Raw genomic sequence first — 25,730 nt, 5'->3', positions numbered from 1 at the left:
CTGCCAGAAGTAATTCCCAGGTGCAGAACCAGAAGTAACCCCTTAGTGCTAACGAGTGAGGCCTCCCAGTTTTGATGTTGGGCAATACATGGAAGTGCTCAGGGATTGCTCCTAGCTCTTTGCTGAAAGATCACCCAGGTGCTCCATGTATTTATTACATTACAAGTATACAGATCCTTAAGTTTACCAAGATGTGACCATTTAACAACTAAGCAAGGTAGATTATAAATTGTTTAACCTTTCTGCACATATTTTTATACAGGGAAAAACAACAGCAAGAGGCTGATAAATTGTTAATATTTAGACAAAGAAGTGCACAGAGCTTACTTTTGATTATCTGCTCATGGATCATTCCTGGTGAAGATCAAGGATCATATGTGGGAATTGAGCATGGGTATGCTCTGTGTAAGCATGCACCCTGACCACAGTACCATTACTCTGGCCCCCAAATATATTGCTTTTCTATATGTAAAAAAGTGATTCAGAAGAGAAATAAATTTTAAAAATACATAATTTAAAATGTCATTCAAAAATTAATACCTACAGTTAAACTTTTTAAAGGAGGTGAAACACCTTGTACATTGAAAACAATAGCATGCTGTTCATAAAATCAACAAAAGTATAAAACATGAAGAAATGGAAGCTGGAAAGGTAATACAAGGGATAGGGTGTTTTCCTTGAATGCACCCAAACCAAGTTCAATTCCATATGGTTACTCCAAATAGTCCCTAAAGCCCACAAGGAATAATTCCTTGCGCACAGAGCCTGGAGAAAGCCCTGAGCATTGCCAGGTGTGGCCCAAAACAATAATGAAAACAAAACAAAAGAAGAAAACATCTTCTGTGCTCAATGAACAGAAGCATTAACATTGTTAAAAATGAATTTAAATTCAAAGAACTTTTCAGATTCAATGCAGTACCTATTAAAATTCTAAAATCACTTTTCAAGGAAGTAGAAAAAACACTATTAAAATATGTATGAAATCATGAAAAACTAGACATACCAAAGTGTCTTTTTAGAGGGTTGCCCCAGTGTCTGGGGTGGAGTGGGGAGGCACTAGTAATATCACGTAGTGATATAGCTAGTGATATTGGGATGTAATACCTAGTACTGAACCTGAGAACCTTTGCATGCCATACATGCTTTGAACTATCACACTAGCTCTTAACCAAAGCAACCTCTAAAACAAATTGTAAAGGGTGCCAAAGAAATAGTATAGAGGTTAAAGTGCTTTCATTGTATGCAGTGACCCTGAATTGACCCCATTACCACATATAGTTCTTCAAAGCACTGCCAGGCATTCTCCCTGAGTACCACTGGGTGTGGCTTATAAACAAAAACAGAATTAAAAAAAAATTAAGACTAGAATAGTAACCTGCATAGGACATTTGCCTTGCAAGTGCTGATCCGGGTTTGATACTGGGTACCACATATGATCCTTGATCCATAAGCAGATAGTCAAAAGTAAACTCTGAGCACTGCTAGCTGTGGCCCCCCCCAAAAAATAGAAAATTAGAGGTGAAGAAAACACACACAAAAAAAGACCCCCCAAAAAATCAGAGGTGAGAAATAGTATAGATATGCACCAGACCTAGGTTTGATTTCTACCACTACATGGCCATTTGAGTCACATGGGCATTATACTGGAGGCCTTCAGAGCATGACTGGGTGTGTCCCTGGTGGCCCTTGAGCACCTATATAGGCATGGCCGTGGTAGTCCCCACTAAGAAATACTTTATCCTTGTGCCCTTATGGTTGGCCATGAATCACCAAAAGTGTATCCTAGGCCCCCTGAGTCTGGAAGGTTCCATAGAACCAAAACAATCCAAGGAATCCATAATTCTCATCAACTGCAAACTTTACTATGAAAAATTTATTCATATAGTTTTATTACTATAGTAATAAACTGTGATATTAGACTAAAAATACATATCTGAACCAATAGACTGTAGTTAAGAAATACTAGTATTCTGGTGGTAAGTGTTGTATGATGACATATTTAAAGAGGTGTAAAACTGTACTCTGAAAATAGTCTTGTTTTCTTGGGGTAACCAATACCAATTACTTCAGGTTGGGAGGTGTGTCTCTAACTTCTTCATGACTAACTGGTCCTCAGTGAAGTCAAAAGCAAGGGTACTTTTGAAATTACTTCTTTGTCTAGATATAAGCCATTTATCAGCCCTTGCTGTTTTTCTCCCTGTATAAAAATATATGCAGAAAGGTTAAACAATTTATTATCTATCATGCCCCTCTGTTAAATGGTCACATTATGGTAATCTTAAGGATCCATATACTTGTAATGCAATAAATACCTGATTAACAAATGGAACTTTTGAAAGGGAAGAGATTTGCTTGAAACAAATAGAATCAGCTATTTTAAGTTATATTTATAAACTGATTTCCTACTTGTGAAGTTAAATACAATCAACTAGTTTCAGACAATATAATATGTAGTTAAAGGCATACTTTTGACTAGCTTTGTTTTTATTTTGTACTTTAACTAGAGTTGTGGAGGACTGCAAATAATAGAAAAGACAACAATTCTAACAGTCCTATCAATTGTATTCATTTTACTTCTTTGCACTCTAAACTTATTTATATTTGTATTTTACATTTCCTATTGGTGTGTTTTGTCATGTTAGAAAAATTCTTGGTATTCTAGTGACAATTTTCTGTACTCTGCATTTCCTTTTTTTTAAGAAAGCCCTTAGATAATTCTTAACTCTGGGACTTTGGCAATATGACAAACTCTCTGTAACTCAGTTCCCTCAAGTATAAAAAAGATTTAATTTGTCCTCACGTAATAGAGTGATTTTAAGAGGATTCAATACACATTAAAGTGCCAAATACAAAATAAACATAATTTTACATCAACTATCATAAATAATATTTATTAACAATATGATTCACTGTGACTTCCTCAGAATATCCATGATAATAAAAATAAAAATCAAGGAGCTTGGGGCAGAAATGGTAGCACAGTGGTAGGGTATTTGCCTTGCACATGGCTGACCCAGGACAGATGCAGATACCTCAGCATACCATATGGTCCCCCGAGCCAGGAGCGACTTGTGAGCACAGAGCCAGGAGTAACCCCTGAACGCTGCTAGGTGTGACCCAACAAATCAAAAAACAAAAGCAAAACAAAACAAAACAAAACAAAACACGAAAACAAAAAAACCAAGGTGCCAAAGTGATAGTACAGCATAGTGATAGTAGGGCACTTGTCTTGCACTTGGCTGATCTAAGTTTGATCCCTGATATCGTATATGAGTCACTGAGCAGCACCTGGATGAAGAGTCAGAAGTAATTCCTGAGCATTGTGTGTGTCCTTACACTCCCAAAAATACAACTAAGACTTTTTATTAGAGTCAGGATGGAAGATTTGAGATATTTTAAATTTTAAGTCTTTAATTGTATAATGTTAATATTATTTAACACTACATCTCAGCTAGTGAGTGATGCACACTATGTAATTTCACATACTGTGATTTTTTTCAAACTCCCTGGTTAGAAGAAATTGAACCCAGATTTAAATCTATATCTCCCAAACATATTGTATTATGCTTAATTTAGGTAGGTAATAATGCTTCTTAGACCTTAATTCTATCACTTACCTAAGTTTCCCATAAAAAATAAGAAAGTGGCTTATTGTGCCATTTGCCATAATTATCACGAAGAGTGATTTAATTAAAATGAATACTTCAATAGATTCATCATTCTTAATTTTTTTTTTGTTTTGTTTTTTGGGCCACACCTGGCAACACTCAGGGATTACTCCTGGCTCTATGCTCAGAAATCACTCCTGGCAGGCTCAGGGGACCATATGGGATGGCGTGATTCGAACCACCAACTTTCTGCATGCAAGACAGACTCCATATCCCCATGCTATCTCTCCAGACCCCATTCTTAATTTTTTAATGGAAGCTAAAAAATGGTTGTTTTAAAAATATTCTTTAAATTGATTATATTTTACTATATCACATTTTGGAAAAATTATTGTATTAACTTATTTTGCTGTTACTAAGAATTGACATGATGTTTATACCAATAAATTAATAGGTCCAGAAAATAGAAGTTGCAATTCCTGATTCTGGGTAAATGCTTGTAGTATTTGAAAAGCTGAGATATATTTTAGATGATATAAAATTTTCTATTTTGAACTCGGAAATCACTCCTGATAGGCTCTGTAGACCATATAGGATGCTGGGAATGGAAACCCAGTCTGTCCCAAATTGGTTGCATGCAAGGCAAACGCCCTGCCACTGTGATATTGCTCCAGCCCTGTATGGCATAATTTTTATTTTTGCTTTTTACTTCCAATTTTACATCTTTCTCAATGTTTCTTCAATTTATATAGCTGAACAAATTACATGTATTCTGAACTAAATTTGAAGATCCCTCATGTTTTTAGTAATTACTACAAATAAAAATACCATTTAATGGTTATTTTATTTTTAAAAATATCTACATCTATTGTTGTTTCCCAAATTCTGATCTATTTTTAGTAGTTTCATTCTCTGTATATCTACATAGATAAGTACCTATATTTTTATTTATCATATAATTTCATTTTTAAATAGGCATTGAAATTGCTTTGTTGTTATTTATCTGTGTATTTGCCTTTAGTGGAGCATAAGCTCCTTGAAGGAGATGTTTTTTCTTTCTAAGCTGTTTGATCTCCAGCACAGTGCCTGGTACCTGGTATGAACTAATACTGTTGAATGAAACAATGAGATTTAAAATAGAGACGACCCAAATTCACAGGGATATACAATTATATGTATTTTTATTATAGGAAATATTTATCTAAAATACTACATGCATGCCACAGTTTCATACATCACAATGACGTTCCAATTAAATCAATGATTAAAAAACTCAAAATAACACATTTTGAGATCCAGAAAGTTACAGAGGGAAAATGTTACATGCCATTACTATAACTTGTAAGCTATAGTGCACACACATAATTATTCTAGTAGGGATTCACCATGCATAAGATTGCAAGACTGAGAACTGAATGATTCTGCAGAGTTCCAGCAAACAGATTGGCTTTTAGAAGACCCAGCACTGGAATATGGATTTAGCTATTTCTTCCTATAACTGATGTTTCTATTATGTAGAGTTATTTAATATCACGATGAAGGTATTGGCTTAAATTAAGAGAACAAACCAATTTGTGTTTTTTTCTATAGTATTACGGATGGCTAATCTAACTTAAACACCAGTCAGTTCTCCAGCATTTCAGTTACTTAATTTTCATAGCTTAGCTTTTCCACTAAGTAAAAAAATGTGTAAAATTTAAAAACCCTACTCCTTTTTCGCTTCTCTAATTTCCTGTCAACTCAGAGTCCACCTAAGCATCAAGGCACAGACCTCCCTTCTGAGAGAGAACACCGAAGGGCAGGTGAGAAACACTCAGGAAGCGCTGGGAGGACCTTCGGTATCCCATCAGCCCTCGCGCGCCGTCGCGGGGCAACTCCCCTCGATGGTCCGTCTCTATGGTAGAGCCGGTCTCGGAAGCGCCCGCGGAGGTAGGGGAGGAAGCTTCTGACTTTGCAGCGGCGGCCTGGTCTCTCTGGGACGTCACCTCGCCATGTCCGAGAAAAAGCAGCCGGTAGATCTGGGTCTCTTGGAGGAAGATGACGAGTTCGAGGAGTTCCCCGCGGAAGGTAACCGCTGGGCCCCGCGCGGGCGATGACTCAGGCCTCCGCATGGAGGCGGCGGCGGCGGTGGCGCGGGGCCTTGAAGCGGGCGCCACTGGAGTAGCCCCGGAGCCCGCCGTGGGCCCTGCTCTTTGCAGCCGCTCTTCGGGCCGACTGAGCCTGGTGGATGAGCCCCCGAGAGGAGCCGCTTCGATCTGGGCCCTTGGGCTGCCCTGCCCGCCTCCTTCCAGACCCCAGCTCTGCTCGCTCCTGCTGTCCGTTTGCTCCAACAGTCAGTCGCTCTTTGCCTTTCAGCCGACCCCACTGAAATGCCGCCCCCCGTCAGACCAGCGCTGCTCACTTGGAGAACTTTCTGGACGGAGGAGGATGGGCAGGGGAGCGTCCGTGTTAGGCCTTGCATGGTTTTATTATCTGACCCTTATTCCTTGCCGGTTGGCATCACTCCATTTCGAACGAATACAAGTTTTAAGGCTTACTTATCAGCATCATCCCCACTCAGCAACCTTAACTTATTATTATTATTATTATTATTATTATTATTATTATTAGAGTCTGGGCTACCAAGTAGTAGTGAGCACATGGTTATATTATGGTCAACTGCGTTGTCCTAGTGCTTTGCGCCTGTTAGGTTTTCACACAGATCTAGCAGTTTTCGCCTAAAGAAACCCCGTAAGAAAGAATTGTTGAAGGGACTTGTAGGGTCACCTGACAGCTACACAAGGCCGGAAACTCTTTACCTGCTATACTTGGAGTTGGAGCCTTGATGCTAGCTAGCGCTGCGTTTCAAGATATTTGCTTGATTTATTCCTTATTAGATATAGGATAACTTGTTAATAAAAAAAAAAAAAGGGACTTTCCCCATGAATGGTCCAAGGCATCTTACATCAAGTTCCACTTTACTAAAGCTGTCCTCAATTGAACCTATCCTATCATCAACTACCAGTGCCTAAAACGATGATGCTGCAAGGTTCGTTTTATTTCTAGAGTTGCCTAATACCCCCAGTTCAGACACTAACCCAAATGCATATTTCTTTTCACTTCTGGGACTCAATATTTATGGTGCGTAGTATGATGATTTGCGTAGTATATTTCTGTCCAGACCTATGTTCTTAATCCAATTTTTCAGTTGTTTAATCATTTTCCTACATTGATCGGTGTGGTAGCAAACTCTTATTGAAGGCAATTTACTCAAACTTGTTCAAACTGATTTCAAATAACTTTCACTAACTATATACAGGGTGCAATGTAGGCTCTTTGATTACATTATATACCGTATTTTCCAGCGTGTAAGACGACTTTTGAAACAAAAAAAGTCAACCGAAAATCGGGGGTCGTCTTATACGCCGAGTATATCCCGAAAAATGTTTCAATATGCCACTAAACGAAAATTGTCTGAATATTGGCACAAAACGAATTTTCCAACTCGATCCTGCACCAATCACTGCAAGGCTGCTCCAACCGCCTCTAACTCAGCCAATCCAAGCAGGCTTTTGATGCATGCAAATTAGACAATGTTCTGGACCCGAGTCTACACTGAAAAAGCCTGCTCAGATTGGTCAGAGTCAGAGAGGAAGTCTATTACAATTGAACCTTTGCTTGTTGTGATTGGCTCACTGTGGTACATAAGTTGCAGCACAGGAACTTTCTATCTGATACAGTGAATATAGGCCTAAACCTGTTTTAATTGCAAAATTAGGGGGTCGTCTTATATGCCCAGTCATCTTATATGTCGGCAAATACGGTAGTTCACTTCATCATAAAAGAAACAGGCTAAGAGAATACCACAATTCAGGTTCATCAACTGAAGCTTTATACATAAGTTTTATTCAGATGTCTGGCAATCAGTAAATGCTTGTTGAATGAATGTATTCTAAAATGAAAATTTAAGAGTTGACTGCTTAAAACGGTCTGTAAAAATCTAGTATACCTGGTGGTATATTTGACTTTTTTTTCCCCCAGCAATTGTCATTTCAACAGCTTTTGAGGAGTAATAAGTTGCTCTGCTGAGTTTATATTGTATGTAGCAATTTGTTTTCAGTTGGTTAACACAGTAAAAAATAATCACGTTAAAGTTGCAAAGAAAGTTTTTCTGAAGACACAGCCCTTTCATATAGGCAGCAGTGTGATGTTTATTGATATTTACCAATTTATTGGCCAGTCTCTTTAGAGAGTATCTTCGAGTTCAAATGTGTAGGACATAATTCATCAGAAAATTTTCAATTTAGAATAAATCATATTTGAAATTCTTGTGTTTGGGCAGAGTTTGAAATTCTGAGTCCCAAAGTGAAATGTCTTTTTTGGGGTGGGGTTCAAGTTTCTTGTTTCTCTGATTTATAATTCAGGTGGATTTTCCTGTTGTGTTAATTTGAATTAGAATGTTGAAAACCAAAGTAGCCCACTTGGTGAAACCAGTTAGTATTTACTAATGAAGATTTCTCTGATAAAGAACAACACTGAAAGGGAAAGAACTTGGAAACATCACAGAAGAATCATTTATCATTTGGAGTCTATGGTATTTTTCTTGCTTTGACCTTGTTATGGTTTGGTCACCAGTGTTATTTACAGTAAGATCCATGAGCCAGCATTTTTAGCATTACCTGAGGATTAGAAATACAATATCTTAGACCCCTCCCCCCAAAGAAGGGGGCTGGAGGGATTACACATCAGTAGGGCTTTTGCCTTGCACACAACAGGTCCAGGACTGACCTGATTCGATACCCATATGGTCCCCCTAGACAGGAGCGATTTCTTAGCGCATAGCCAGAAGTAAGTAACCCTTGAGCATCACAGGTGTCCCCCCCCCCCCCCGCCCCAAATACAGCATCTTAACCAAAACCTAGCTGTTGAGTACAGATGCTGTTGACAAACTCACTAACAGATACAAGTTAAATTAAAATTCCCTGCAATCATTTGTCTCTAGGAATCTTTTTAGTCTTACTTTGAAAATCAAAAATGGCCTTTTGGGCCCTCCTGTTCTAGAAATGTAATGATATCCTTTATCTTTGTCTAGGAGAGTGTTCTCAAGTCTTTTTGTTCTTACTGACTTACACCTGCCCTACATACAGTCCACAGACCAGCAGTTATGACCAGTCAATGAAATGCTTATATAAAACCTTTTAGCACTTCCAAACTGGCCCAGGTGATTTGTTTTGGGGCCATACCACTTGGGTTACTCCTGGCAGGCATGGGGGACCCTGTGGGATGCTGGGGATCAAACCTGGGTCTGATACCACATGCAATGCAAATGCCCTACCTGCTGTGTAATCTCCCTGGCCCTGGGTCCAGGTGTTTGAATTGGTGGTTCAAGTGCTGGCTTATATTATAGTTAAGAAATTTGCTATGGGAAGCCATTGCTAAAATTATAAATCCTTGGTTTGACTGATGAATTGTGAGTTTTAATTATATCCCATCCCTGATAAGAATTTGGTGGTATGTCAGTGGAGTGATTTTAAGGAAGGGGAATTTCCCTTTTAAAAATAAAACTCAACCTTTTATGTATATCTCCTTGTTTCTTCTAAATAGGTCTTCAGTGTTGGATTGTTCTATGTGGGTTATTTCTCTGAAGGTGCAAAAAAACATGTCAACTTTTTTTTTGGATTTTGGGTCAGTGACATTAGGGGTCTGCGCTCAGAAATAGCTTGTGGTGAGGAGGACCATATGGAACGTGTGTGGGGGGTGTCGGAAATCGAACCATGGTTCACCCTAGGTCAGCTGCTTGCAAGGCAAATGCCCTACTGCTGTGCCACCGCTCCGATCGATCCCAACATGTCAACTTTTTAACTGTCCTATCCTCCCTTCATTTAGTCTGGATCCTATTTACATAGACAGTTTCTCAAGTTATTCTAGTTGGGGTCAGTGTAATCTGGTCATTAAGGAGGAAGGTTTTAAAAATCCATGCATAGGATATCTTTGTTAAATGCATTCTGCATTCTTCTACTTAGTGACTAAATTGAGGATAGTTTTTATTAGGGAGGCATTCTTTGCTTCTGGCATAATTGCTTGTAATGGTTTTGAAAGCTTTGGCACAGAATAGTAGAATGTAAAGCGACTTAAAGACTAAAGATCGATCTTATCTAGATCATACAATTCAGTAATAGAGTAGCATCTAAAACTGAAATTATAGAAACTTCAATTTTTTTATAAAACAACTTCATATGATATTCGTATTTTTTAAATGTTCTTTCTGTGACAATTAGAAGTGTTTGAATGTACAAGTGCAGAGAGTAAGTGGGCCTTTAGATTTTTCTCACTGTTTTCTTTCTGTGCCAGAATTTTATTTGCTTGCTCTGGAAAAGCCTTTTGTTTTTAGACTACTTGACTGTTCCTCTCAGAGCACAAGTATTAGACTTAAGTATTCTCTAATTTTTCTTTCTTTTTTTGGAGGGGGCTCACACCCAGCAGAGCTCAGGGGTTACTCCTGGCTCCATGCTCAGAAATTGCTCCTGGCAGGCTTGGGGGACCATATGGGATGCTGGGATTCGAACCACCATCCTTCTGTGTCTAGCAGGGGTCTCAAATTCGCGGCCCTCCGTACAACATTTTGTGGCCCTGCCCTAGAGGAATCTTATTTTGTTTTGTTTTGTTTTAGTTGTTTGGGTCACACCCCGACTTTGCCTCCTGCGGCCCCTAGGTAAATTGAGTTTGAGACCCGTGGAAGGCAAACCCTTACCGCTTTGCTATCTCTCCAGCCCCTCTGATTTGTCTATGACAAATGAAACAGCTATATTATCAGGAGAAATCAAGGGAATTATTCTTCCTTTTCTTTGTATCCCTTAAGAAGTTCTTACTAAAGTACTGTAAATGTTTAACGTACTATTGCATTATTACATTATATAAGTTCCAAGTATGCATGATTGAAAGTAACATCAAGTTCACCAATAAAAGTCCAATCCTTTCTATCAACATGCATTTGCCCCTTTGTCCTACTTTATCCCCTTCCCCTGCTCCTTTCCTTCTAGTAACAACGAATTAGTTTTGTAGTCCAAAAGTTTATTTTTATTTAATTTAATTCATCCATTTGTCTTCTCTAAATACCACATAAGTAAAATTACACAGTGTTTGTCTTTTCGCCATCTGACTTACTTCACTAAGCATCCATGTTGCAAAATGGTAACATTTAATCTTTGCTTGTATAGCTGAATAATATAGTATTATATTATATATATATATGTATGTATATATATATATATACAGAAGTATATATATTATTATATATATTTGACTATATAGCACATTTATATTCACATTTGTTCATTGATAAGCACTTTTTTTAAGTTCCTGGGTAATATGAAACATTAGTGTTTTAGTATTTTGGAGGTAAATTCCAGAAGTATAATAACGAGCTTGATTTTTTATGGAAGAACAAAACAGCTAATCAGTAATAGGTAAATAATCTGCTATTATCCAGATTTTAATTTAACTCATTGCAGTTGTCACTATCATACAGAATATGAACTTTAACTTATTTAAAATATTTTCTCCTTTCCTTTGTTGTGATCTTGAGGGAGGTGTCTCCTACTCTTAGTTAGAAGAGTACTTGTATTTACATAGTTGTTGTGTTTGCCTTACATCACATATGTGTTTGCATTGCTGGCACTTGGGAGTTCTGATGGCATAAACAATGTAGTGTGATTCTAGAGACTAAATTCATGGCCTTAGATCTGCAAAGCAGCTGCTCTACCCCTGAACTACATATCTGGTCCCTTGAAATAGTCTTTTAAATTTAATTTACTTAAACACTTGTTTACTGAATTATTCATAATACTGTTTATTTTGGCATTCAATATTCCAACACCATTCCCACCACCAGTGTTAGTTACATTCTCTCCACCGTTGTCATCAATTTCGCATCCTCCCTGAAACCTTCCTCTAGGGCCTAGGCAGATGCAAATTTACTTCATATTTCTTGGTACAAGTAAATGGTAATGAATTGTTTTAAAAAGAAATCCTCATTAAAAGAAAAATTTTATTTTTTTCTAACATTTTTTTCTTTATTTTTATTAAAAAAAAAACAAAACCTTCACCAGTGCAGCATTCCCATCACCAATGTCCCAAGTATCCCTCCTCCCCATCCCAGGGGGAAAAAAAAGCAAAAAATAGAAATAAAATAGAAAAAAAATAAAACAGAAAATATCCTTATATGCAAACATTTGAAACATATAGATTCATGTAACTCAAGAATAATTAGGAAAGGTAAAAAAACAGACCTAACAAATATAACATTAATATAAATATAATATGAATGATGTAGCCATGTGTTACATAACGAATGTGGGTGATTTGAGTGAAAAAAAAAGAAAAATTCTAATGTCATCTCACAGTGGGTCTTTCTGTCATTGTCTGCAGGACTACTAAGCTCTTGCTAGTTGATCTTTCTGTTGTTGGTTTTATTGAGTTTATGTGGCTTTTATAAATTTCACATCTAATTTGGTGTATTCCAACTGGAAAATCAGTATAAAAATTATATGTAGCCACATGGTTCACAACTTTGAGAATCTGTAGAGCTGAACTGATGAGCTCATATGCGATAGTGCTGGTTCATAGGGTCTTTATGTCATTTTTCTAAATGCAACAAATGTTTCCTTTTCCATGTCTATTTTATTTATTTAGGGTTTGGGGCAACAGTTGGTAGTACTCAGGGATTTATAGTTCTGCACTCAGGAATAATGAATAAATGCTTTGATGCTTGGGAGACCATATCAGGTGGCAGGGATCAAACCCAGGTAGGCCACATACATGGCAAACACTCTACACACTTGTACTCTTGCTCTGGCCCATAAGCTTATTTTCTAAAATAATGTCTGTTTTTAATTACCCTCTTTTAAACAGTGTTTGTTTCTAGACCACCGTGGATGCTCTTTTTATCTCACTTAGGCTTCACCATTCATTCAGTGTCAGACCACCACTTCTCCTTCAGCATTTTAATGATCTCTACCTTGAATAGGCTCTGGTATTCCCATGTCCTATTTTCTCTCCACAGAAAAGCTATCTCATTCTTGATTTGTAACATCAGACTAGATTTATATTTAAATTTTGACATATATTGTCTGATTGCCTTTGATAAAGTGTTACTATCAATTAATATTCTCTATTCATAAGCTTGTCTATACACCATATTAAATATTTAACTATTTTCAAGCCTGAATCATGCCACTCTTTTTGGTATTCATTCCTTGGATTAGTATTTACTTTTGATTTTTCTTGAACTGTTTCCTTCTTAATCCTCAATTTCTTCAAATTTGATTTGTGGTTAATAATTAGTCATGTAAGATTCACACGTCTTCCCAAGTGCTATCACAGAATACTATAGATGATGACTTATACAAGAAAAATTTACTTATCGGGGCCGGAGAGATAGCATGGAGGTAAGGTGTTTGCCTTGCATGCAGAAGGTCTGTGGTTCAAATCCCGGCATCCCATATGGTCCCTTGAGCCTGCCAGGAGCGATTTCTGAGCATAGAGCCAGGAGTAACCCCTGAGTGCTGCCGGGTCTGACCCAAAACCAAAAAAAAAAAAAATTTTTTTTTTTTTTTACTTATAACAATTGTGTAGTCTGAAAAAGCCAAGCTCAAAATATTGGCCTGTTCAGACCAGATTCAATTCTCTATACCATTTCTTACTCCTTCATCACTCAAGGAATGATTCCTTGGCATAGTGCCAGGAGTAAAGCCGTGAGCTACTGCATTTTTCAACTGGGTTAAATATTCCAAGGGAACAACAGGTGAAAATTGCCTAAGTGTGGGTCATAACACAAAATTAGGGTGCCACAGGAAACTAGTTAAGAGTGGGGGGGGGGGTCCATAGTAGGAAGCTATAGAAAAAATGGTTGAGAAACAGTTAAGTAATAGCAATTTCAAAGGAAATGGGTCACACCCAAAAGGAGCTGTTTAGAAACCCTTAACTTTTTTGGTTTGAGTAGGAGACTCTCCAGCTTTCCTTCCTCACTGAAACCCAAGAATCTTTGCTTTGTCTTTTTGTAGTATACTTCTGAGTGAGAGCTCATTAAAAAGCTAATAATAAAACGCAACAAGAATTTAAAAGAGGTGGAATTTATTTCTAGTTGTGCTCAATGTGAAATTGTGTATTTGAATCTCTAAAAGTAGGAAAAAGAAATTCCGAAGGTTGTGGAAAGGCATAGATGTTGGAGGCAGAGAAGCATTGTGTATCTATTTCAATTTGGGTACCAAGCTCTAAACTAAATGGCCAGTTTGCACTTTATTCTTAGATGAAATATAAGAAAAATGAGTTTTGTTTAATATGTGTTTAGGTAATGTGCTGCATGATTTTGTTTTTTAGGTGGTTAGGAAAATAATTGAAAATATAGAGAGTTGGGGGCCAGAGTGATAAAACACATTTCCTTTGCAAATGGCTCACCTGATTTTGATCCTCAGCATATGGTCCCCAGAGCCTTTGAGGATTGATTTCCAAGCTCAGTGTCAGGAGTGACCCCTGAGCACAAGTGTGTGTGGCCCAAAATAAATAAACAAAAATATACAATGAGGGAAAATAATTAATAAATTATTGCAGTAATTTAGGTGACTTTTAAGTCTTTTTTTTTTTTCTTTTTGGTTTTTGGGCCACACCCGGCAGCGCTCAAGGGTTACTCCTGTCTCTCTGCTCAGAAATCCCTCCTGGCAGGCATGGGGAACCATATGGGATACTGAGATTTGAACCAATGTTGGTCCTGGGTCGGCCACTTGCAAGGAACTATCTCTCCAGCCCCAGCTTTAAGTTTTCTAATTGAGGTTATTAGGAAAGAAAGACTGATATAAGAATAAAATGGGTATTTTAGTACCTAGTTTGATATTTAAAGGTAAAAATTAAAAATTTATTGGTTGTAAATTTTTGCATGTGTGTGTATATTGAGAGTTGATAGTGGAGTTTACATTGGATACCCTTGAGTCAATTATAGGGAAGACCAGAATGAGGGAATTTGGTAATAGGACATAAAGGCTTGGGAAAGAAGAGCTTAAGTAACTTTGGGGATTTTATATAGCTAAAATAAACTCAAAGCATCAAAACCAACACATAACTAAGAATAGCACAAATTTATAGGAACTGTTATATTGGAAAAATTGAAGTAATTGGTGACAAAAACTACTTAAAATTTTTAATATAAAATATCAATCCTATTATAACTTTTATAACTTTATAACTTCTGACCACAAACAACTGATGGATCACTAATAGTCTGTAGCAGCAATATCATTTATGGCTTGCTTTTTGGCATTTCGTTTTGAATTCCTTTTTTATTGGGGAAAATAAAGTCGTTTATGATGTTAGACTAGATTTTTTTTCTTACAGAATAAGTTATTAGATCTGTTTTATACAACTTAAACAGAAATCCATAGAAATATCTTACCATAGTGGTACTTTTATAGCTTTCATTATATTTATAAACATGACTATTTACAACGATTGCTTGCTTTATTACACTCATCTTTGACAGTGATTATAAAATTTAGAACTTTCTGAAACTTTCATTTGTATCTTTTCTATATTTTATGTAATGTTTTACTTATACATGCACATTCTGTTTGTTTAGGGACTACACCTGGCTGTGCTTGGGGTTTACTCCTGATTCTAGACTCAGAAATTATTCCTGGTGGTGCTTGGGGGACCATGTGGGATTCAGGGATCAAATCCAGTCAACCGCGTGCAAGACAAACAGCCTACTGCTTCAGCCCCTACATAATTCTTCTTTTATTTGAAGAAACTTTGTTGAAGATTGCTTATAGTCAGAGTAGCTTTACAGTTAAAGAATGAATGAGAATTTGATGTTTCTGAAAATAGATACTGTATGGTATACATGGAATTTCTCTTTACATCTCTTAAGAGTGAAAAACTTTAAAGAAATTTAAAGAAATAAAGAATGTATGTTGTAGGATGAGGAAAGGAAGTACTTTTGGGAACATTTTCTAAGCTGAGAGAAAATGCTTTCACGCATATATGTCAAGGTGATAAGAAATCTATTTAGTCTTTTTTAGCTTAAATATAGTTTTTAAATTATAGATGTAATTCTCACTGGTAAATGTGAAGAAGACCAGATTTCAGTGCAAAGTCTTAAATACTTTACAATTACTAGAAAGTTATGGTTTAAGCATCTGTTATTAGTGCTTTCTAAGACTTCTTAAAATATGTAGTTATTTTATTAGTACACATCTGGCAGCTTACACACTGAAGTAAACACAGCTGTGGTTATTTAAATGATTACTCACAATCTTGGCAGTGCCTTTAATGTTGAAGATAATATGTATATTTCATATGATCATCTATATGTTGAAGAGAGGCATTGAGTATGAAGTAGGTATCTTTTTGGGGGATGCACACCTGGCAGTGGTCATGAGTTTCTTTGCTCTGTGCTCAGAAATCATTCTTGGCAGGCTCAGGGGATGCTGTGGATTGAACCTGGATTGGCCCTTGGAAGGCAAATGCCTACTTGCTGTCTGAAGCAGGTATCTTTATTTGAGTTTTACATTTTGTTCTGAAAAATATTTGGGGCTTAAGGCTTTAGCTTAAAATTTGTATGAATAAGATACTAAGATATAAGACTATATTCAAATTTATATAAAGTTTAATATAAAATTTTAACCAGTTTTTCCACTTTTTGTATCAGTGTACTGAGCAGTGTCATAATGAAGTTCTGTAGTCTTATGTCAAAGAAATACAAAACTATTGTAATGAATCTTTTTGTTTGTATATCCTACTTAAAACCTTGGTCATGGTCTCATGGTCTGTTTCTAAGAGGCAATTTTTTTCCCCCTTTGGATTTTGTTTTTTACATTTTTACATTTCCTTATGTACTTCAGAGGTAAGGTGCAGTTAACTATCAGATTATCACTGCTGCAACCATGATATCAAAATTCAAATACATACACGTACACATATTTATTAAAAATCCACCTGAAAACTGCCTTTCAAAGATTTCCTAATCTATTCTGATTTAATCAAGGAATCAGGTCTCCATTCTAATTTTTATTATCTATCACAGAATTTACATAATATGCAAACAAAATATGGTCAGTTACATATCTCATCATTAGTTGTGAGTGCCTCTTGAGTAATAACTTTACTTTGGGGGTGGAATGGAAGCTATATACCCAGTGGTCCTAGGATTAAATCAGAACTGGAACTATCCAAATGCAAACCATGAGCTCCACCTTTGAGCTCTCACTCTTGCTTTCATTCTTTATTGCTTGCTCTTTTTCTTTCTATCTATCTTCTCTCTCTTCCCACCCCTCCTCTCTCTCTCTCTCTCTCTCTCTCTCTCTCTCTCTCTCTCTCTCTCTCTCTCTCTCTCTCTCTCTCTCTCTCTCTCTCTCTCTCTCTCTCTCTCTCTCGTGGTGGGATCATATCCATCAGTGCTTAGGAGTTATTCCTGACTCTGAGCTCAAAAAATATTTCTGGTGGGCTTAGGAGTCCATGTGAGATGCTAGGGATTGAATCCAGGTCAGCCATGTGCAAGGCAAATGCCCTACCCGCTATGTCATTGCTAGGCCACTGATAGTATTTGTTAACTACCAGTAATCCTTAATCTACATAAACACCACAAATGGTCATAAAGGATGTCTCAGAACTTTAAATCAATTTGTGTATATTTTTGTTTGCTCATTCCCCACACACACAAAAAATCCAAAATTATGAGTAATGATTATCTAAGTACACCATAGCAATTTACCTAGCAGTGCTCAGGATCTACTTCAGGCTCAGAGTCAAGAAGCCTATGGTGCTGAGAATCAAACCCACACTTCTTGCATGCAGAGCATGTACATTTGCCTTATTTTTCCAACTTTGGAGCTTAGAGTTTTGCTGGGATCAAGAAAGTAGAAAAAAGAACAAAATTGCAAGAAACATATTGCCATTGTATAGGAGAAGTGACATGACTATCTAATCTAGAGAAAGGTAATAGCAATAAAAAAAAACAAGGATAAATTTAAAAATTATCCTAGGCAGTGTTCCCCAAGGTAGATGATGCCCTCTGGGTGATGCTGTAAGGATGGCAGGGACGTGGATAGGAGGCACTTATTAGCCTCTGGTACAATTGGGGGATGCTTTCTGTTTGTTCACTTTAACAAATATTTTCCACTTTAAAAGAGTAGTTTTCTTTTTCCTGTAAAGGGGTCAGTAGGTCAGATAAGTTGGGAGTTTATAAGTTGTATTTTATGGGATAAAATAGGCAGTAATTGTGCATGGAAAGAGAATAAAACTTAGAATAATACACACCATGCCCGTCATTTGATACAACTGAATTATTGTTTTTCTTTATTCATTCCAGGAAAGTATTGGTTGGGATTGAGGAAATCTGAAAATAATAAGTTTTATTGATGCCATATTAGTATTCAGTAGGCATTTGGTTATATAAAATTCTGAAGTTAAAAAAAAAAAGGTCTACAGTCTCTAGAGAAAGATTGGGGAATCAACATCTTATATATGAACTATTAGTCATATAGTTAATATTAATGCATTACTAATTCAAGCATTCTTCCCCAAAGTAATATTTAAGAGCCTAAAGAAAGAGATGTGTATGGGAGGAAACTTTTTTTTACTTTATATTTGCTTCTGGGCTAGGAATGATTAATATTTGGATATATGAAATTATTTTATTAGTATTTTTCCTACTTATGTATGCATAAATATCACTTCCTGTGCTAATTTTTGTTGTTTTTATTTTTGGGTTACACCCATCAGCTCAGAACATACTAGTTCAGTGGCATACAATTCAGTTTAGCCACCTACCTGCATGACCCAAGTATAAGCTGAGTTCAGGTTTTCCACACAAGTTTTGTGCCGGAAAACTTGGTATATACTCGAGTATGTAGGTTCTCCTACTCTATGCTGGTGGGGCTAGTAGTAGAGGGGACCACATAGGATGACAGGGATTGAACTTTGGTTGGCCACATGCAAGGCAAGCTATACTATCACTCTAGCCTTCCTGTGTTACTTACATTATTCTTCTATATTCCTAGTTCTGGGATTAAACAGTCTCAAGGTGCTCATTTATCTGATTATGATATATATAAACTAAAAATCTAACCCACATGCTTAAAGAGATAAAATGGAAATAAAAATTTTTTAAATTAAGAAAATAGTATATAATGGCTTCTCATAATTTGATTTTTTTTAAATTTGTGTATGAACTACCTATATACTCACGTATAAGCTGACCAGAGTATAAGCCTACCCCCCAATTTTACCCTTAAAAATTGGGAAAACTTGGTGACTCGAGTTAAGCCAAGGTGGAAAATGCAGCAGCCACTGGTAAATTTTAAAAATAAAAATATATACCCAAAACAATTACAATAATTGTGGAATTTAGTAAATAAATAAATGCATGATTACATTTAGAATACATGATTGTTTAATTTGCTATATACCATTAACATACCACATTAACCCATAGTATTCGATGGCAACTTTAATAAAGTGAATAAACCATTTAAGACAGTATTGTAAATAAATGGTTAAAAATCTTGACTACTTATATTCGAAAACCCCTGATTATAAGGATTCAGGATTTATAAACATTTATTAACATGACCTTACTGCGTTAAATGGGCTTTTCACTTAATTAAATGTACCATTGAATATTGTGAGTTAAATAGTTCAGTGCATACAGTTCAGTTCAGCCTGCACTTGTGGACTGAACTGAAGCATCGCCCCCTCCAGCAGAATAAGGGAAGTAGAAAGCCCGGGGGGGGGGGGGGGCTGGAAAGTGGGAGGAAGATAGATTTGGGACATTGATGATGGGAATGTTGCACTGGTGAAAGGGGGTGTTCTTTACAACCACAAACATGTTTGTAATCAAGGTGTTTAATAAAGATATTAATTAAAAAAAGAGGACTGGAGATTATGTGCATTTGATTCGGTGCAAATGCACCAAATTTGAATAACAAATCGAATGTTATTCGAATAACAAATTTTGTGCTGAAAAACTCGGCTTATACTTGAGTATGCAGTAACCTTTTTCGATGTATGATAGTTTTAAATTATACTTCCTTCTGCTCAACTTGCTTTAGTGTTAATGAAATTGTGCTTAAAAATTTGCAAAATATATCTTAACCCTAGAAAAAGTCATCATATGTTCCATTATCATAAATATGCTATATACTTGAAATGTCTTACAGTCTTTAGGACAGACATCCTAAAATTTTTACTATTGTAGAAATGACTTATGAAAAATATTTAGATAATGTCTGTTTCTAATTTTAGACTGGGCTGGTTTAGATGAAGATGAAGATGCACATGTCTGGGAGGATAATTGGGATGATGACAATGTTGAGGACGACTTTTCCAATCAGTTGCGGTAAGTTTTAAGTCAGATTTTTTTTCGTTTTGTTTTTGGGCCACACCTGATGATGCTCAGGGGTTTCTCCTGGCTTTGCTCTCAGAAATCACTCCTGGCTTGGGACCATATGGGATGCCTGGAGATCCAACCACAGTCTATCCTAGGTCAGCTGCATGCAAGGCAAACGCCCTACCGCTGTGCCACCACGTCAACCTTTTAAGTCAGATTTTTATATTGTTTCGTATTGTAAGTACGAATTATGTAATTTAGGTATAATGAATCTTTGAAATGTTTTTGAAAAGTAAAAAGTAAGGTATATTTTCTTTATCTCCTGAGAGTCTATTTTCTACTCTTCTAGTATTTTTTATAGTTCTCCATGATTTCTCAGAAGATTTCCAACTGATTTCTTAGGATACTTTGTGTTCTTTTGTACTTGACAGGAAATTTTTCAGAGCCTTGAGACTTTAAACTTACTTTAATGGAATTTGGAGTTACCTAACTCCAAAATTAGGCTTATCTCAGCTAAGACCAGCTTTTAATTTGTTTTAATTCATTTCTTTTTCCTTTTAGGTTTTATGGACAGGATAGGAATAAAAGCTTAGCTCTTCTTTGTTCTTTCTACCAACCTCTCTGAACCGTGGGATTAAATATTGTGTGTGTAAATTCTGCCACTTTGATTTTGCATTTATTTTTTTGGTTTTTTATTTGTACCTTCATCTAGTTTGTATCTTGTTTCTAAAACTTAGGGAACACTGCTACATTTGTTTTTGTCTTTACATCCTTTTTTAACTCATTAGAATTATATTCTGTTAAAACAGGGGTCTCAAACTCAGTTTACCTGGGGGCCGCAGGAGGCAAAGTCGGGGTGAGGCAGGGCTGCATAAGGGATTTTGCTTACCGAATATTCGCAATAAAAAATCGCATTAGTAAGAAAAAAATCGCAAAAGATCACATTAAACATTTGCATACCCCAAACGAAACTGCTCGGGGTATGCGAATGTTTATTGCGATTCTTTTCTTACTAATGCGATTTTTATTGCGATTATTCGGTAAGCGAATAATCGTGAATACTGCGATATTTGAAGGCCGCTGTGGGCCACAAAATGTTGTACGGAGGGCCACAAACGGCCCAGGGCCGCGAGTTTGAGATCCTGTGTTAAAAGATGTATTTTCTGTTTTTTTGACCACATTGATACTTATACACCCCCATTCATTGTATCTCCAAGCCCAGGCGAATGAGTATAAAGCAGGGTGGCACATGAAATTATCCAGACCGGGCTGAGGATGAAATACATATAGTCTGGCAGTCTTCTACTTCACATCTCCACCAAGCTGCTTGCTAGAACTGTTTTTATTGAGTACAGGGACCACTTCCAAGTGAGGCAGCTATCCTGAGCCTGTCCTGGCCACCTTTACTTATATTGACAGTGTTTTGGGTAAAACTAAGTTGTAAACAAACAGATATAACAAAGAAACCAGGGATGATCTTTTGTTTTGGGTAAAATAAGGTGTAACCTAACACTTAATCACATAATTTTTTTTCCTTTTCTGTTACTTGAAAGTTTTATATTGTTAAATGAGTTTATTCATTGCTATTCAAAATAGTCACATTTCATCAAACTTTTCTTTAGTCTTTCAATAGAAAATAGACTTTTCCCTTTAAAATTAAAATTGATTTTTTTATTAAGACCTTCAGCAGTAAATAAATTAATAATTGAATTTATCAATATATCTTGGCTCTTACTGACTCAGAAATGGAATTTTTTCTTTATTCTCTGTGATACCTTCCTTGTTTTATATGCATACTCACTGTGCTCTTTAGGTCCTATTTCTACCTGTATGTATATTTTATATTATTGTGGGTTACTCCATAAAGTGAATAGGAGGAGGGAAGTAGGCTGAAGAAAAGAGTGTTTCTACCATTCTGGTGAGAGACGTGCGCCTGGTTCTGGAGTTATCTAATTCAGGACTTATCTGATCCAGCACAAGGGGAATGGAGAAGTATTGTAGTGGGGGAAAACACTGCACTGCACCCCCAAGCCTCCCAGGGACGGTCCCTGAGCAGAGTCAGTAGTAAGACCTGAGTTTATCAAGTGTGGCCCAAAAATTATAAACCATGTGCTCTACCTCTTGAGCCAACTGAAATCATTTGAATGCTCTTAATGCCTGTCTTGAATACAGGCAGGGGTTGGGAAGGAGGGAAGGGGGGGGGCATTGGTGGTGAGAATGTTGCATTGGTGAAGGGGGTGTTCTGTTTATGTCTAAAACCAAACTACGATCATACTTGTAATCATGGTGCTTAAATAAAAAAAAAAAAATATATATATATATATATATAAGCAAAATAAGTAAAATAGAAAAATGATTAGAAATATTTGGTAGGATTTTGTGTATGGTTGGGTTTTTCTTTCAAAGTTTTATTTTTACAAATATTCTATAAAAGTATGTTTAATTTTATTACATAGCTAGAATAAATGTATTAATTTAAAAAAATAGGAGATATATTATAGTTGTTCTGATGATAGGTATTCTGAGAACAGTTACCTAAGAAGGGAAGCTGAGGAAGGGGTATAGTCAGAATTTTTTACTATTCTCTCAACTACTAGTCCAGTGTTTTACCATTATCCCATACTTCATACTACTTACTTTAACAAGAATACAAAAAAAAGGTCACTAAGCTAATTTCTTCAAAATTTGTTTTACCTTTGCTATTAAGATTTTTAGGGAAGTGAAGGAACATTATGAGGAAATGAATAATATTATACATCATGTTTGCATTGTGTTTATATGATGTATAACCTAAATTATATGGGAACAAATGTATGTATGTTATTGGGTGTCATGTCATGATATAGGGTATATTAGTCTATCTTTGCTTTTATATAAAGTTTTCATTATTCTATCTCAAAAAGTTTACTAACGGGAAGCAAAATTTTATGAGCTTGTCAAGTCCCATCTCGTTTTCTTATATAAATTCCTTCTTAGATATTTAAATGAAAGCTTTTAATTTATATTTCAAATTTGTGTCTGATTTAGCTCGTCCAATTTATTGTATCTAAAAACTGTTCTTTTTTAAAACATTTTCTCATAGAGAATATGTAGTGATATTACTCTTATGTGTTTGTATTGTAGCGCTGAGCTAGAGAAACATGGTTATAAGATGGAGACTTCATAACATCCAGAAGAAAGTATGGAAGCAATCTGAGTTTGAACTGTTGTTACCTAAATTCTAGGACAAAGGACCCAGGATGGCACACTTTTAAAAAGATGTTTATTTCACCACTTGCTTGGATTTATTTTTGTTTTTGTAACACAAAATAAATGTTTTCATCTAATTTCACTTGGTTCAAAAATTTGAATCTTTTTGGCTCTTATAATTTTCATACTATTTATGATTTTATATAATTATTATGTGGAAACAGTGAGATTTTCTTTATTATGTTAACAGGGGTTAGGGATGTTAAATGATTTGAGGCTACACATATGATCCCTAATTTAGTTCTTTTATTTAACCACATCAATTAAATGTTAGTTTTATATAGGAGGCCATTTTAAGTCACATTTCACTTTAATCTCATCTGATTTTTTGAAATCTCATCTCATTTTGAAAGCTTAGATGTTTATAATGTTTTAGGATGACTTACCTCAAAACCTGTGTTTTTTAAATAGTAATAATTTTAAATTGCTGTAATTAGTTCTCATGCCGTTAATAATATTGATTGCAAGAGTATAATTGATACTTAAAATTTAGAGTGGTTTGATCACAGTTCTAAGAATGGGTCCTCTTATAATTGGAGGAAGTGGATTTAAGATATTTTAATACTTGTGAATTCTCATAGTATCTCACAAAACAGCTTCATTTAGTGAAATTTAGTTTATGTAAAGTGATAACTATTGCCTCATCTACTTATGTGAGTGGGAGTTTTAATTTGTTTGAGGGATTTTTTTGATAAAGCTTACAATAGGGCTCATTCAGTTATTAATTATGATACACAGGCATTCAGGCTAATAATAGTATGTCAAGAGGTGTTTTGATGTGTGTTTTCTCAGTATTCTGGTCAGTGGTTACAATGCCATTATCAGTCATTTTTAACAGTGTTGAATAGATACCTGCAGGTACTAATTTACAGAGTTGATTTACCTGTGAGAGAAAGCCTCCAGCATAGTCATCACTACTGACACTGAAAGTGGGACTCTACTGCCTGGAATGATACATGTTAAAGCATGTAGATCATGCCATCTATAGCAACTACAAATCCTGGCTATACTTAGCATGTCTTAATATTTATAATGAAACCATTGTTTAGAAGAATCAACATATACTACAGAATAGAGATATTTTAAATTTTGTTTTGGGACCACACCTGGCAGTTCCAGGTGCTCAGTAGTCACTGTTGATCGAGCTTAGACCATCTGTGGTCTGGAGACTGAGCCTGAATTGGACACTTTTAAGGCAAGTTCCATACCCACTCCATTCAAGTAGAGACATTTTTAACTACAGATGGTTTTTGTTTGTAAGGTAGACATATTATACCGTGGTTATAATCCAGCCCTATTATTGACTGTACAGGGAGGGGTCTCAAATTTGCTGCGGCCCTCCGTACAACAATTTTGTGGCCCTGCCCTAGAGGAATCGTTTTTTGTTTTGTTTTGTTTTGTTTTAATTGTTTGGGTCACACCCCCCAATGTTCAAGGCTTACTACTGACTTTGCACTCAAGGATCACTCTGACTTTGCCTCCTTTGGCCCCAGGTAAATTGAGTTTGAGACCCCTGAAATTCAAACCTTGTGTCTTGCCAAGTGATTTGTCTCACCACTAATTCTGAAATAGACTACTCTTGTCCACAGTGATGATTTCTTGCAGAAAATCTTATCTTTGTTTTGACCAAGAAGTAATACTATTGGTGTCCAATAACATTTCAATAAATTGACCACATGAGTCTTTATATTCTGAGATCAGTCTTTTAGATGAAGTAATGTGCTTTTAACCTACAATATGATTGGTCAGTAAGTAAATAAAGATTGCTTTAATACAGGTTCTTTTTTTATTTGTTTTTTGCAAATTTTATGCTCAGACACTTTGTTGCATTTTAGAGAGAGAGAGAAACTATGTTCCAAATAGAATTGTCTAAATGGTAATAATTATATTTTCAAGTAGGGGAAATGAATAGAACTCTGATTTTATGAGAAAAGCAATTGTTTCACTTGCCAAGGCCAAGGTCACTATCATTAACCACAAAGATGACCATGTGTGCCATTTGATATTTTCAGTAATTTCCCTTTTGGTGATTATAACAGGTAAATGTAAATTACTTTGGTTATGAGACTGATGTCTTTTTCTGAAGTGGACTGTAGCTAAAAAAATAAAGGAGAGGAGCTGAAGCACAATAGATGAGTGATGCTTTATATGCAGAAGGCCTGTAACATCCACATGGTCCCTGCCTGCAGCAAGTAAGGATAGCCCCTTAGCACTGCTTGAATGAAACTTAAAAACCAAGGGGTGGGGGAGGAAAATCTTGCTAATATTGATCAAAACCAAAAAGCAAAATTTTATAATTGCCTTATAAATACATTAAATTTCATTTTTAGATTTTACAAATTAACTTGTTAGATGAATTAGAATGTTTTGGAACCTGAATGTTCAGTTGAAATGTTGAATGTGTTTTTATATATTAGTTGTGACTATGACTTAAATTTTACTTTCTTTTCATATTAAAATTTTGATACCACAACAAGTTGTTTAAATCTTTATAGCTATTAACCAAAGAGATACAGGAA

The 25,730-nt window shown here is 35.9% G+C and overlaps 1 protein-coding gene across 1 annotated transcript; it reads left to right on the top strand.

Moving 5' to 3' along the window:
• The first annotated feature begins 5,503 nt into the window (after positions 1-5,503).
• SEM1 (SEM1 26S proteasome subunit) lies at positions 5,504-23,306 on the top strand. Its single transcript, XM_049785139.1, has 3 exons — positions 5,504-5,675; positions 19,878-19,971; positions 23,086-23,306. The coding sequence occupies exons 1-3, from the start codon at positions 5,600-5,602 to the stop codon at positions 23,126-23,128; spliced, it is 213 nt and encodes a 70-aa protein (XP_049641096.1). The 5' UTR covers positions 5,504-5,599; the 3' UTR covers positions 23,129-23,306.
• The last annotated feature ends 2,424 nt before the right edge of the window (positions 23,307-25,730 follow it).

The sequence above is a fragment of the Suncus etruscus genome, chromosome 1, assembly GCF_024139225.1.
Source record: "Suncus etruscus isolate mSunEtr1 chromosome 1, mSunEtr1.pri.cur, whole genome shotgun sequence".
Lineage (NCBI taxonomy): Eukaryota > Metazoa > Chordata > Mammalia > Eulipotyphla > Soricidae > Suncus > Suncus etruscus.
Note: the sequence above shows the minus strand (reverse complement) of the source record. Positions and strands in the feature narration are given on the sequence as shown.

Coding starts and splice junctions, on each gene's coding strand:
- SEM1 (XM_049785139.1), top strand. CDS start 5,600: ATGTCCGAGAAAAAGCAGCCGGTAGATCTGGGTCTCTTGGAGGAAGAT. Junction 5,676..19,877: donor CGAGGAGTTCCCCGCGGAAG/GTAACCGCTGGG, acceptor TTCTAATTTTAG/ACTGGGCTGGTTTAGATGAA. Junction 19,972..23,085: donor GACTTTTCCAATCAGTTGCG/GTAAGTTTTAAG, acceptor TTTGTATTGTAG/CGCTGAGCTAGAGAAACATG.